Source organism: Gymnogyps californianus, chromosome 3, assembly GCF_018139145.2.
Source record: "Gymnogyps californianus isolate 813 chromosome 3, ASM1813914v2, whole genome shotgun sequence".
Taxonomy (NCBI): domain Eukaryota; kingdom Metazoa; phylum Chordata; class Aves; order Accipitriformes; family Cathartidae; genus Gymnogyps; species Gymnogyps californianus.
This window is the reverse complement of record NC_059473.1, coordinates 14,929,380-14,944,558: the sequence shown is the minus strand read 5'-3', so window position 1 is coordinate 14,944,558 and position 15,179 is coordinate 14,929,380. Positions and strand designations below refer to the sequence as shown.

Below are 15,179 nucleotides of genomic sequence, written 5' to 3'. Positions count from 1 at the left end.
TCAGAACAGCCTGGTAGGTTCACAGCAGGGTCTGCGCACCCCAGGGCTCACAAAAACAAGGATGAGGCTCTTCAGCCCAGGAGGTACCTCGTGGTCCTGCGGCAGCTGAACTGTGACATCCTGTATGAGGCTTGCATAAAGAAATGAGCAGATCATGCTTCCAAGTGGTCATCCATGTTTTGAGGGTTAACTTTAGCTCTCAGCTTTCTACACATAAGTATTTTCATATTCAGTACTGGAGCTAGTATTGTAGCTTCCTCAAAATGTTACATTTCATACCAGTTTGTAAAAGGGACAGCTTTGCCAGGTAGAAGACTGAAGAAACTCAGGGAGGAAAAAAAGACTAGACTATTAATGTTACCTTTTAGCATTTACTCCCTTTTTAAAAAAAAATTACAGGCTGATAGATTAGCCAGGTTCATGAAGAACCAGAGTGACAGAAAGATCATTCCTCTAATTCATTTAGAAATAGATCAGCCAGGTTCCTATTTTACAGATAGGAAAGTGAAATTGCTTTACTTTTCTCTATAGGCATGTTTTTTTCCAAGTTCAAGAAGTCGTTACAGCTGCAACTCTAAGAAGCTTCAGAGACAAAGGTCATCTAAACCAGATATACCCAATACAAATGAGCCAGAATTTAAAGAGCTTAATAAACCAGCTCTCTGCTTCCTAAAGCTGTTCACTGACCACTGATGACAAGCTCTCTCTCCTTTTTCTTCTTGCCAATGAATATAGTTATACTGCATAAAGTGACATACCTGCATGATAAAGATGTGTTGTTTCCCTGAAAGCTATCTTCTAGCTGCAGTAGAGCACAAACAATGTGTTATCTCTGCAGCAGCAGGATTCAGGACCCCATTGTGTTAGGTCCTCTTTGAACGCAGGAAAACAAAGGCAACCCCAGCCCCACACCTCAATGAAATTACCTTTGGCCACATAACAGATGACTGCAGCTGAGGTTAAGGCTCCCTCCAGTGAAGTGAGCTGCGTTTTCCTCAGGCTTCAATGTGCCGAGTGGTTAAAGGGGGCAGAGAAAGAACAAACATCTGATCATTTCACCCCCACATCTCCTTTGTAAGAGCTCTTCTGCCTCTGTAGAGATATGCATCCCTGTCACCTCGAGACAACACTGCAACAAAAGAAAGAGCCGGCTGTGGGTGCTCACACTAGCTAATACAATCAAACTCCTTCTATGGACATGCCAGCTCATCAGTACTAGTTGTTTGCTCCAGTCGGAGACAGCATGCCTAGCTGCTCCCAAACAAGGAGCCTTTGCCTCTGTATCTACACCCTCCCTGTATGGGACAGGAACCGTATTTTTTTCATTCTTTGTACAGCACTTACCACCATTAGCCTTCTGTCCACAACCCACGTTGTAAGTAGGAAAATGGGAATCGAGCAAGATTTGAACACTTTTATATGTGATCCCGACTGCTTTTAGAAGGTGCAAACTCCCGGACAGTATTGAAATAGCTGATGTAAAGTCTCCTACCCTTATTAGGTAAACTGTCTTCCAAAATTTCTGTGTTAGCCCACTGTTTACTACTCATGGTCAGATTACCTGGCATGTTGATAACTCAGTTGTAGAGGTGCTTGACCATTGCCCTCCCAACAGTGTCCAGGAGGGCTTATTTTCAGACAGGGAATTTTGAAAATAGCTAGATGCAACAGGTCCAGTGTTGTGCTTGACCCACTAATTGTTTTCCAGTGCTGGGAGGCTATCATGAAGATACTACATAGTTGTGTAGAGATCCAGCCTGGACGCACTAAGATTAAACCACAGGTAGCAAGTTGTACTGGGACCAGACTGTCCCTGCACAGTTCATGTGTCTACACTGCCCTGCCTGCTACAATGCCCTGTCATTCCAGCCCTCTGTTATTCTCCATGGTGGCTGTAACCATATATGCACAATATTCTCATTTATGAAAAAGGAGCTGACTTTTTTTTTTCCCCTAGAGGTTGCTTGATTATAGGTTAAGGAAGAGGTGCAGTAACTAATTAGCATAACATAGCTGATACAAAAATCTGTTTACTTCCCAAGTGGGATTTGAACCTACATTTTCCAAAGGCAGTGTCGCTCCTCTAATACTGCCAGATGGACAGCAATAGCCAGAGGAGACTAGACACAGCTCTCTCTTAAGAGGTCCATAGCCCGGCGTACCCTGGCCATGACAACACCACAGTCTATACGTTATTGCCAATTCATCAGTCCAGAGTCACACAGAGAAGGAGCCAGAGAGGTCACACTTAAGAGAAACACAAATTGGCTCCACATCACAGGAAAAGATTGTGCTTTTTGATGATGTGCCGGTATCATGCCTTTCTCAGATTATAAATCAAGGCCAGAGGCCATATTTATGTACAAACAACTGTCATTGGCATCTTTTTCAACCCTGGGGGTATTTAGATAATCTAGAAAAATTTTCCCTGTACCATCAGGCCAGAGGAACTCTTTTTCTCTTCTGGAAAACACATCGTCCCAGAATACTTCCACTCAAAATTTCAGCTGACATATCCACGTATGTGATGCAGCTGCCAGAACACACCAACACAGATTTGATGATGATCTTGTAGCTGTCAGATGAAGGAATAAATACAACAGATGCATCACTAGGCAATGGCAGCAATGGAGGAAACGAAGCACAGATATACATGAGAAAAATCAGGGTTTTAATGATAAATTAGCAAGTAAGAAAGATAAAGAATCAGTGAGTTCTGTTTGACACGTTTAGGATCTTTCCCACGTCAGATTCTTAGTCTTCAATTAGATGGTAGCTTATCATGGGAGAAAAGCGTCAGCTTTAGGACTTAAGCACCCACCAGTAGCATTAGTCTGAAAGCAAAGTTTGGTATCTCATTCTTGGCAACACTCATTAGCAAGTTTTTCTGATCAGCTAATGACTTATTTTCTCTCATTCAGAGTAAGTGTCCGTGGAGTACTCGACACAATCCTTGGAAGCGATGCATCACCACTCAGCTGTTCTATTGCACTTTTCAAGTCACACAACCAATTTTTGGTACAAGAATGGATCCACATTTCCACTTCAGCCTTGATCTTCAGTGCTGACTCCATTTCCAGTCCACTCACAGGACTGCTCACGCAACTGATATGTTGCTGCTTTATGTTTCATTTTAAAAAAGTCACTCCATGTCCTGAAGTTGCTCACAAATTTAAAGTTCACTTTTAAAAAAGCAAGCTGCTTTGTCACCTTGGCTGTGAAGCACAAATCCAGTTTACAGTTTTCTTTCACTTTAAAACTCCAGCCACTCTGTCATATAAATACAGTTTGATGGAGAAATCTCACCACCTTCATGGCAATCATCAAAAACCTGCAAAAGAAAGCCCTGTGTCAGTAATTATATACAGCAAGCACAATCTAACTGGAAGTAACAGGCTCATATGTTTTCTGCTCTTTCCCCAGTAGAAAAGCAGTAGTCTAACAGAGGCCAAAATCTAGGAAGTCCAATGCCAGCTCTGAGGAAGAGTAATGTGAGCGCAACAAAGCAAAACAGACCCCACTATAGTAAATGATGCAAATGGACAGACTGGCAAGTTTTACCTACATATCAGTTTACAATCCAAGCAGGAGAGACCAAAGCTAGACAGAAATAAGTTAGCTTGTTAAAAAACATAAATAGGCAAACTTAGGATCAGAAAATACAATAATATAATTTGGAACGGGCTACGCTTGACAGCACCCTTTCACATACAGTCCAGTAAAGAGACAGGATATAAGTGGGAAACATCCTGGTCTAAACTAAAGAACCTGCCTCTTACACCATAGCTAAGGCATCACAGATAACACTCGTAAGCGTAGTTGGCTTAGAAAGCCACAAGGATCACTCACGGGCACAACCTTGCAGTGTGCCCGCTGGCCATTTGCAGGATTGTATTCAAAATTTGCATGCACCCACCTATTCATATACAGAATTAGTTACTTACAGGGCAGAGTCCACAGGGCGTCCTGACTAATCCAGTGGGTTGTATGAGAGGACTAACGGCTCTGTACAACTTCATCTGTCCATCCACACTGCCTACTGTCCCTTCCTTTGCAGCAATAATAGTCATCTCCACTTTTCCATCATATATTAGTGTATTTAAAATGGTTTCAATGTCTTCCATTGACAACTCTACCTAAGAAACAATTCGTAAAATAAATACTAGGAAAGACGCATGCCAATAAGTCCTGCAAGGAGGAAATGAGCAAACACCATGAGTAACAAATCCTCAGAGTTCCAACCTAGCCCAGATAAAGGCACTGTTCTCGCTAGGCACTTTATGAGGTTGTGCAAATACAAAAAGAAAAGCAAATACCAATACCTCCTACCTCCCACCTCCCAAGCACTTTTGGATTACACTAGCCTTAGCTTACCAAGAAGAACTTCCCTATGCACCTGAAGTGTCTACATCATCCTAGCATGATACATTTCCAGTTTTACAGGAAAACGATCATGAAAGAAGAAAAAGACAAGACTGCTGAAGATATACCTGTTGATGGTGACCAATAATTGCAGTGTTTTTTTCCTCCCTTAAAACTGCTTGAAGTGCATAGGCAAACTTGACAGAAATTATGAAATATAAACCATTTGAGATTGTTAAAGGAAAACTTACTCCAGTTTCCATCAACAAGGATGTGAATGCTAATTCTTTTATACATCTTTGAAAACCCACATGTACAAACTATCCTGGAATCCCATGCAGCACCAATGATCCTCCTCAAAAAGCAATAAAGCAGTAAAGCCCACTTCCAATACAGTAACTGTAGGGTACTAAAGCACTTACTGGACCCTCACCAAATTTGCAGGACCCAACTCCTGCAGCTAGTCACACACTGAGAATTTTGAGAGTAGTAAGACGAATCTATTCTGACCTTACTGATACCCAGTTCACAGATGTATTTCCACACCTCATGGGATGATGCAAATGAGCTGTTCCTCTGTATCATGGGGTTCTGTTTGCTCTCTCGAGCTGCTTCTGCCTGAGAAAAAGCAAAGATGAGTTATAGTTAGTACTCATTGCCAAGAGCGTCCTTTGTGATTCAGTTTCAGGCAGACTGAAGTTTAAAAGTTGATTTCCAAAACATTTCTGGGACATGTTTTTTATTTAGCATTTAAAGCTATGTCCTTAAGACTGACACACATGAGACAATGCAGTGCACAACCAAACATAATTTTACACTAAATGTGACACAAAATTTACAGTGATTTAGATTAAATATGAAGGAATATCAGCATCTGGCGGTTTTTTGACACAAAAGAAGTTTCTGCTGTACCTAGTGCCAGTTAAAATACATTTTAATAGAACAGAGAAATGCTGCAATCTGCATAGGACTTACTAACAAAGAGCAGGCTTCTCTTACAGTTATACTAGAGAAAATTGTCTTCTAGGCAGAGCTGACTGACTAGTGCCTTCCACCCTCTCAGAAATGAGGACCTCTGCAGGGAAAACAGTGACTTTTGCTAGGTTTTTTGGTCCTGTGTTCTTTGCTGCCTAGCTTGTCATTGGACCTTGGAGACGGAAGGCTTCACTCCCTGTACAGGGTGTGAAAATATGCATTATTAAAATGCAACACCATCACACTTGCTGTGAGAAACACAATCCAGTACAGATTTGCCAATCTAGTTATAACAATGGCCAACACTTACGGAAAACACTATGGAAAACTTAAGGCTGGCCTGTCACTGGTTTTATGAAGAAAAGAGTTACTTGTACAAAACAAATGGAAGGTAACTTTAGTAGTGGCACTCACCTTACTCTGTAAAAATTTAAAACACTGTTGATTTAACACCTCCACAAATTCAGACTCAAAGTCTTGGTCACTGTACCAAGCCCCACCAGTCACTGACCGGTCAGGCTGCAGGTTATATAGCATATACACCTTCTTCTTGGATGCCTGTTAGAGAAAAGTACACAGCTCTTAACAGCTGAAAGTCTTTGTTATGAAAGGAAGATTTAAGAAGACGTGCAAAAAAGAGAGTTCATTACTCCTAAAATCTAGGGCACAGCAATCTAGCTGACTCAAGCTATCCTTAACATGTTTGACCCTCAAGTAACATGGAGATAAAGAGAAGATCAATACATTTAGATTCCTAATCATTTCATAATGATGATCAATTTCATAGTGTTAGAAGAGAGAATCCTACTAATAATGTGCACACAATACAAACCCCACCGAAGAAGATCTCAGAGTTTAATTTTAGCCTATTGACTTTAATCCCCCTCCACAGTCAAAGGAGGGCAGGAAAGTGTCTTTAGAAGACAGCAAAGACAAACTTAATGGAGAAGCTTTCAACTGTTTCTGTAGGATTCAATCCGTGCACTGATGATAGGAGGACCCTTACATGATTAAACCCTGCAGCTAAAGTTAGCCCTTGCGAGCCCACTCCTTACTGCCACACCTAGACAGGGTGAATGGGAACGCTGCTTCAGTCCTGATATTAGTAGTCAGACAGTTAAAGGACAATGGTTGGCCAAAAGACTACTCAGCAACCACTGAAACAATTTTAGTAGCGTTACATCCCCTGTGTGACTAGATGAAGCCAGCATCTCTCACAAGAACACAAAAAAGCTACTACTTCTCTACGTCCAACTTCTTTATCTCCATTTTATCTTTCTTTAGGAAGTAACCCTCACTTCTCACTCCCCCTCTGCCCCCTCCCAAAATGCACACACGCAAGCCAAGGTATTGCCTCCATGGTGCAGATGAGACCGGCACACAGAAAAGGCACACAACATAAAACTTCCAAGAGTTCACAAACATGTCGTCTTCCTGGTTTACCAGGCCCTGCAACAAGACAGAATCTCTGCTGGAAACTGGGAGAATGTCCAAAGAACATGCTAATACCACTGATTTGTAATTAAGCAGGTAAGGGAGAGCAGGATGCTGCATAAGCATTATAACAGTGTGAGAAAAAGCATGCAAAAGGATAAGCCCTACTCTGGTATGTGGACTGTTTGCACATAAGAAAAGAAAGTACTTGAGTAACTGGAACAAAGTAGAGGAACCAAGACTAAAACAGAATCAAATGTCTTAGAAATTGTTTAAAGTAAACAATACAAATCCAGTATGAACCAGATAACTGAAGGGAGTTTCAGGATCTCCGGGGGAGAGGAACCTTGCAAGGCCACTTGCAGCTAGGTAACCATCAATGGAGAAAAAGTAATTACGTGCAGGTTGCTTATTTGGGTGGAGACTAAGTGGAGAAAGGAGAAAAGAGTGGTAGAAAAGAGAGTTAAACAAAAAAGGAGAATAAGGTATAAAAATCAGAGAACAAGAGAGGGCAGGATCTGCAGACAGCAGGAGTGTGGATATGTACAGACAGCAGAGAAGCTGGCCTGTGGACCCAAGCCCACTGGGATGCTGGAGGAAAACCCACCAGACTCGTCCCTAGGTTTATGTCCAAAAGACCTGGTATGGAAGCGCAGAGAAAATGGTGACAGACCTGCAGATTAGTAGTAAGCAGTGTGAGAAGTTTGTAAAGGGTAACAGAACTATAATAACAGTTGTGTGCAATAAAGAATTAAGAGAACTAAAACTGCAATTTGACAGTAATGGTGGGAAGAGTGATAGAACTATATTAATAGTGATGTGTTTATTAATTAATCAGTTTGTTAGTAGTATATTGATTATTTATTAAACATTATAGCCTCTTGTATCTGTTGCACCTCAAATATGCATACTAAAGGCAGAGAGTCAAACACTGGTGCATAGTCAGTGAGAAAGCTGGAGGCAGAACGAGGTTTCTCTGCTCCCAGTCCCCTGTTCAAACACACACAGCATGCAGCAAACGTTTGAATTTGTTAAAAAAAGTTACAAAATACTCACTGCCACAGATTTAACTGCTTTAATTAGTTTCTTGCTTTCCAAGTTTTTCAGTATCTTGTTGATCTCCGTTAAAGGCAAGTTACTTTTGTATCTAATGTCCCTGCTCCAAATACCTGTTTAAAATCAGAGAAGTGAACAGAAATGAATAGAAGAAACCATTTGTTTCTGTACATACTCACAAACCAAAAGCCACATCACAACATTGCTTGACTCGCTTGCCAACCATAGGATGTATCCTCGATCCTACCACTCCTGGCAAAAGGGAAGGAAGGGACAGAAAGGGATGGAACAAAAAAACAACTGACAAAAACAAGTAATGCATACCACAACCACCACACTGTCCTTCTGCCCTTTACCTCTCCTCAGAGAGCTCTTACAGGCATACCCCATTTCATTGCCAACATGAATACATCACAGAAACGTTCTTGCATTTTTAGGTAACTTGTGTTTGCTTCAACAAAAATATGACAGCCAGTTCTACCTGCCATCTCTCAACCATAGCGTGCAATGACTGCTAAGAAAGCCTAGTTACTAGCAGTTTCTGCTGGCAGTACACCTGTTAAATCCGATATAGATATCACATTTTCTTTTAAGTAGTGAGTGTTCTGCGGATTCCTCAGCATGTCAGTCCCATAGATAACTTGTAATTCATATTCGAAATATTCTGAAAGAGCACCCCCCCAAAAGTCAACCAGGACAAGTCGTTATTTTAATAGAGAAATATGTAATCTTCTCTTTTGTTTTTAAGAAGTGGACACATGGAACATTAGCTACAGACCTGGTATGGGGACTCTAGATTTTATATTTCTATTGTCTGGACAAGCATTTAAAAGTTTGGACAGGAACAGTTCCATAAGTAAACAGAGTTAGTACCATTCACAATTATAATTTATTTAAACTACCTTTGTTGCCTGCATCTTCTATAATTTGGTAAACCAGCTTCTCTTGATTGTCAGAGCCTTTCATTTTACTGTAAAATAATACAGACATCAGGATTTTTGAAAGGTCCAAAATTTGAAAGAAGTTGGATTTGCTTTAAACTGAAAACAAGTACTATGAAAAAAAAAACAATGCACAAAGGAAAAAAAAAAAAAACATACACAATAAGCCAGCCATTGGCAAATATAATACATGACACTAAACCTCTCCGGATCAAGCCAAGCTTGCCAGTGAGAAGCCACAGTAAAGAGAAAAGAGCACAGTATGAAAGAAAAGTGACTAAGCAGGAGTCACTCAACTTGTCATAACAATGGGGAATTCGGAGTCACGTATTAACACAACTGTGGAAGGTCAAACACAGCACGGAGCATAATTTAGGATAATCTGTCTCTAGACAGAATGTCTACAGAGGGATAGTAGCGTGCTCCCAACTCTAAAACATGCCTTTTCACTGGTCTGAGAAAGCCTGAACTCAGCAATCTTTTTCTAAAGCATTTGAAAGAGAGGATGACACGCCTGCAACTGAGGATAATTTTGAAGGGTATTTCTTTGCAGAAGTATGTCTAAGACATCTTTTACTCAGATTTACATAGGCATCACAAGACATGGTTTGAAGGTACATTTTAATAAATCAAAGAGCATGAGTAGCAGTTCAAGTGGCCTCCTGGAACAGCTGTAAATATGAGCGCTGATCCTGTAACATGAGCAGTGAGGAAGACCACAGAACCACAGTTTGCAGATGGTATGGTTGGGCTTCAGCTGGATTTCACCTGAGCATATACATATGTTTGCACAGATCACTTTGCTGTCATCCGGACCAGAAACTTTGCCAGCAAGTTAGAACTGTAGTCCCATGGCACCCTCTGTTCAGTAGAAACCACTATACCTAAAACAGTTTTCAGGATTAGCTCAGGGGAGTTAAGTGTACCCTCCGGAAACAAGCAGTTTTGTTCTGTAACATCCATGTTACAGAATCCATATTACATTGCTGAGTATATTGTCAGCAATGCTGCATGTGAGTTGCAGAATTGTCTTCCAAATATATTTATCCAGCAAACACGATATTTACCTTGCATTTTGAGACTCTTTGATTCTATACAGGAGACCTGCATTGCTCCTGAGAAGGTCCAGTTGCCCCTAGGAGAGATGGGCACAATGCATTTACTTTCCTTCAAATAGTTTGTTTCAGAACACAGCAAGAATCTTGTAATATTCTAAATAAAAAAAAACCCCAAACTTATTTCATGTCAACTGAATAAAGAAAAGGGAAAACTAACATTTCTAACCACTGGAAACAATAATACTCGTGAGGATATTTCTTCCCTACAAGTACAGTAATACCCTTGAGGATATTTTTTTCCCCGACAAGTATCTATTTATCATCAGCTATCAGAAATAACAAATATAGTTCCCGACCCTTCCCACAACATCTATGCACTTCCTACTATTCCTCCTAACTTTCACTATTGCACGAGGGACATCAAGATCTTGTATACTTTGCTCTCCCTTTCCAGCAAAACACTCATTCGCATGGCTACCCAGAAATCACGTTGGAGCGCTACTGCACAAGTTTTGAACAATTCTGAGTTCCAGTAGCAAAGTTCTATTTTATACTAGGTAGAGACCACTGGAAAACTGCCAGCCAGGATTGATAGTGCCTCAGAGGCAAATTACAAGCATCTCTCACCCACAAAACATTTGTTCTGCCCTTGACACTTGTGCCTAGGCCAGGCAAATTCGTATTTCCTATTTTGAAGAGGCAAGCAATTAGACAAGCCCAAGAGTATAACTGTGTACAACAGCATTAACTAACATTCACTCTTTCATTGCCAGCTAATCCTTTCCCCATAGTTACAGCCTTGTTTCTTATAGATTTGCATTATGAGGTTGATTGAAGCTCACACTTCAAGATGATCCCCTTCAATGCTTTTCCACAGATGAAGTACTTGCAGCTTATCTCAAGTGAAGTACCTGATGCTTATTAAGGCTGAGCTCTCGCTGCAGTTTTTCCCCCATGTCTGAGGTACTTACTAGATCTCCCCACACACCCCCCAAGGCATCTATCTTAAACAAATTCTAGAGACTTAACTATCTTTGAAGCCTCATTGTGAAATGTGGCCAACCCATTCAAAAGTTATTGAACACACAAGCTCACATCCAATGTGCTGATAAACCTCATATCTATAACAGAAAGACCAAAAAGAGAGAGATTAGATTACTTCCAGTGCCACCTAGTATGGTCCAAGCTAAGAAGTTTCAGTTATTAAAAAAAAAAACAAAACGCTGCACCTCGCTCAGTCTGGAATACTTTCCAACACCCCTCTTTCTGAGAAAACCCCTCTTTTCAACAGTGCTCTCTCCACTGCACCATTCAGTCTGTTTTATCTCCCGACTTCACATGCCCATGAAGCAGCTAGCTAAGGAACTGAAAGGAATCTTGATCTTTATAGACCGTGAACATTTAGCTGATACTCAAGTTTATGCCACACTGAACCAACAAGACTAAACAGCTACTATCTGTTCCTGAACATGTGGCAGAAGCAGTTGACAGTGATCCTCACTCCTATCTTAGGCTGACTCCTGATACAGTAAAGGAAAATACCCAGTGAGGTGTGGGAAATTTATAGAAAATGCAAAAAAATCCCTTGAGAAGTTTCACCTGCTTGTTATCAGAGTAATCCACAACCTTGGGATTTTGTGAGGGGTTCCAAGAAGACCTTCACATATAAGAGCATGGGATAACATCCGTTCTTTTATCTCTAGCTAATTCATTCCCCATCATTAATGGGCCTTGTGGTTATCACCTGTGGCTGTCTTACCACCTGCTGAACCACTGCGACTACACTTGCACCCAACTGTTACGTTAGACCATTGTATCACATTCTGCTTTACAAAGTAATACACAGGGAAAAGAAGACGAAAGAACTTCAGACACATCAAAAAACAAATGTGGTACTTCTCAGTGGCAGCTTCCTCACCTAGAAACCCACAGGAATATACACATTCATGGTAACTTTGTATTACAGAATGGAAAGAGTAAGTTGAGGTATGTTTTAATTGGCTTTGGCAATCATAAGTGCTTATGGCAACCAAAAGTAAGTTATGGTAACTGTACATTATGGCAAATGTCACTAAATCCAAAGGGGTTAATTCGCTAGCCCTGCCCAACAGGTTGCTACCATGCAGACTGTGTGTACGAAGAGTGCTCTGGGTTGGCTGAAGTAACATGAGGAAGGTGAGATCACCGTACCATCGAGAGCAGCCTGTTGATCGCCATGGCTCGCTGCTGGGCTTCCATGTGAGGCATATCATTTTGAATCACCTGGTCTGTGATACCGTGAGGGAACTGATGACACAGCTCAATAATCCTGGGGAAGGAGGAAAGCAAGTTTAAAATCATGTTCTGTTGCATCCAAAACCAAATCCAAACAGTATTAGAGTCAGAATGGAAGAGAGGGAAAAGAACAATTCAGGGGAAAAGTACCCATGAACCGTTTCTCAGTCATATCTATTGAGGGAACTTAGCATCTACTCCCTGTGCTGACAAATATGCCTCTGCAACTGCTGGATAAATTACCTTTGCTCTTTGTGACAACACTGAACATGGTGCTCCATTTTACTTTTATGTTGCTCTCATTATTAAGTACATGGATTTAGAGCTCCCTGTACTGTTTTATTATACAAAAGGTTCTGATGGGAAGGAATTGCTAGCTAGTCAGAGAATGAAAATACTGATGAAATACTGTTTAGAAACCAATAACTTAATGGAGAAAAGTTGCAACTCCCCTTTGTAAAATTTTCCAAGAACAGAAAGACACCGGGGCAGCCGAAGGTAACCTGACCCCATCCCTCACTGCTACCTAAGCACCTCCCAGCCTGTGATGGACGCACTCAACCCCTTAACTAAACTAGCAGTAGTTTGGTACAGGCTCCAAAGGAGGTAAAGGCCTGAGCCGTAGCCGGGCCAAGAACTCCTCTAGGAAACCCACAAAGGAACAGAGTGACACAGTGAGCATCGATGCATATGAGCTTGGTGCATATGAGCTTGGAACTCCGATCATGTGATTAATACATGAATAGCGGGTGGTTTTTCCAAGACTCGTTAATCAAGGAACAAAGAAAGTTGTGCATACAAGGAGTTTGATGCATACCTTTCCCATTGTATGCAATTTGACTATGAGCCAACCACTTTATTCCATAAATATGACAGCCTAAGTGAGCCTTCTTTGAATTCTCCCTGCTAGGCAGCATGGCGGTGATCTCCCCTTGAGCTGGGATGCCTCTCAAGGTTGCTCATCGAGGCAGAGAGACCTTTTACCAACAATAGATCTTTGGATAAGTCCAATTTGAGTTCTCTCTAAATTGCAATGGGACTGCATGCCAGGTGACTCTCCCCTTGAGCAGGGACACCTCTCAAGGTTTGAGATTCCCTACCTGAGACTAAGAGATCCTTTCCTACCCAAGGCAGAGAGACCCCTTACTCACAACAGACCCTCGGTAAGTAACTGATAGCATGCTGAATTAATACTAATGAAATCAACACTCTATATTAATTATTATAAACTTTGTATGGGTAATTCCATTCGACATAAACTGTTGTCCAAGTCTGAGACTAAGATTGGACCTAGCTGCACCAAAGCTCCATCAGGAGTTTAGAAAGCAAGGTGGTCCACTCTGAACCTGGTGACTCAACAGGGAGGGTCTCCCTTACCCTTTTTGCGTCCCCGGTCTCTGTGTAAGTCATTCTAGCTCAATTCTAACTTGGTTTTCCTTTGTATGTTTCCTCCACATAGTAAGTAATAGAGTGAACCTTACCATCGAACTTTGTTAAGTCACACTTTTACAAATTCATGTTAAAACCACTTTTGCTAATACTTCTGACGGCGATTCTTTAAGTGATCTAAATCACTCATCCGCGACACAGCCCCAGCACAAAACACAGAGTGCCCCCAACAACAGCAAGCCTCTCCTTCAGGACCTACTTCCTGACCACCACCCGGGCCTCCACCAACACCCCCCAAGGCACCGACACGCCCTGTGCCCTACCTGCTCCCCTCACATCTCTGCTGCCTCCCTCCCCAGGACACTTCCCCCGCCTCCCTGACAGCCCCCACAGACCCCCAGCGCACCCTGCCCCTTCACGGCCTCTTCCCCCCGCCGCCAGGGCCCTCATCGCCCAGCAGCCTCCCCCCCAACACACACACACACTACCGCCCCGCCTCCCACCGGGGCGCCCCTCTGGCACCACCCGCCCCGCACCTGTTCTCTATGTCCATCGGGTCGGGGACCTCCGGCTTCACCTTCACCTCCGCCGCCATGGCGCAGCGGACCCACACCGGCCGCCGCGCCACCAAACCGGCCCCGGCGCGGCGAGATGACGTCAGAGCCACGCGGCGGAGGGGGACGGGCTCGGTTGCTAAGCAGCGCGGACGCGGGCCAATGGGCGGCCGCGCTGGCGGGGCCAAGGGAGCAAGGGCGGGGGCGCGGCCGGGCGCGCGGCGTCTGTGGTAACGGGAGGGCGGGGGGAGGGTCGAGGAGATCCCCCGAAGGGATCGAGCGGGACGGGCAGGACTCTATACCGCGGATCGAGTGGGGTGGGCAGGGCTGTGGGATGGGATCGAGCGGGACGAGCAGGGCTCTATACCGCGGATCGAGTGGGGTGGGCAGGGATCGGGTGGCGTGGGCGAGGCTGTGGGATGGGATCGAGTGGGGTGGGCAGGGCTGTGGGGTGGGATCGAGTGGGGTGGGCAAGGGGCTCAGTAGCAGGGATCGAGTGGGGTGGGCAAGGCTGTGGGGTGGAGTGGGATGAAGTGGGGTGGGCAAGGCTGTGGCTGGGATCGAGCAGGGTGGGCAGGGGCTCGGTAACAGGGATCGAGTGGGGTGGGCAGGGCTGTGGGACGGGATCGAGCGGGGCGACGGAGCGGGGTGGCAGGGGCTGTACAGCAGGGATGGAGTGGGGTGAGGGGTGGTGGGCTGTGCCGTGAGGGGACGGGAAGCGGGGCCTGACCTGGCAGGGCAAGTGCAGGCAGGGACGGAGCCCACGCTGGGGCAGGGGCCGGGCACGCTGGGGATGCCGGCAGGACTGGTTGTGTCCCACCAGCGATGGGCTGTGCTTTTGGTCCAGGTGTGCCAAGAGCAGGAGGGTCCTTGACGAAAAATACTCCCTGCCCCCTCCCGTCAGGTAAAGATCTGATCCGCCCATCGCTGCGTCTCCCATGCCTCTGCGTGCAGCCCAAGAGAGTTTGGCTGAGAACTGCCCACACTCCTTAACTGCTGTTTCGGGCAACCCAGCCGAGGAGATGAGCAGCTGCAGGCAGCGCTGTGGCTTATCTCAGCGTAGCCCCAGTGAGAGCGTGGACTAGCGAACACCTCCCGTGCTGAATCATTACTGTCTGTGTTGATAAGTAGCGTAA

The 15,179-nt window shown here is 43.9% G+C and overlaps 1 protein-coding gene across 3 annotated transcripts; it reads right to left on the bottom strand.

The window, feature by feature from the left end:
* Positions 1–2,650: 2,650 nt before the first annotated feature.
* POLR3F (RNA polymerase III subunit F) lies at positions 2,651–14,094 on the bottom strand. 3 transcript variants are annotated; one of them, XM_050894090.1, is made up of 9 exons: positions 14,026–14,094; positions 12,017–12,134; positions 9,836–9,903; positions 8,730–8,797; positions 7,828–7,940; positions 5,752–5,895; positions 4,873–4,980; positions 3,945–4,136; positions 2,651–3,331 (listed from the first exon to the last, which is right to left on the bottom strand). In XM_050894090.1, exons 1-9 carry the CDS (start codon positions 14,082–14,084, stop codon positions 3,254–3,256), a joined length of 948 nt encoding a protein of 315 aa, XP_050750047.1. In that variant the 5' UTR covers positions 14,085–14,094; the 3' UTR covers positions 2,651–3,253. The 3 variants fall into 3 exon arrangements, with proteins under 3 accessions (XP_050750047.1, XP_050750046.1, XP_050750048.1); XM_050894089.1 differs by having other exon boundaries at positions 4,909–4,980; positions 14,026–14,074; XM_050894091.1 differs by lacking the exon at positions 5,752–5,895 and having other exon boundaries at positions 14,026–14,074.
* Positions 14,095–15,179: the final 1,085 nt, after the last annotated feature.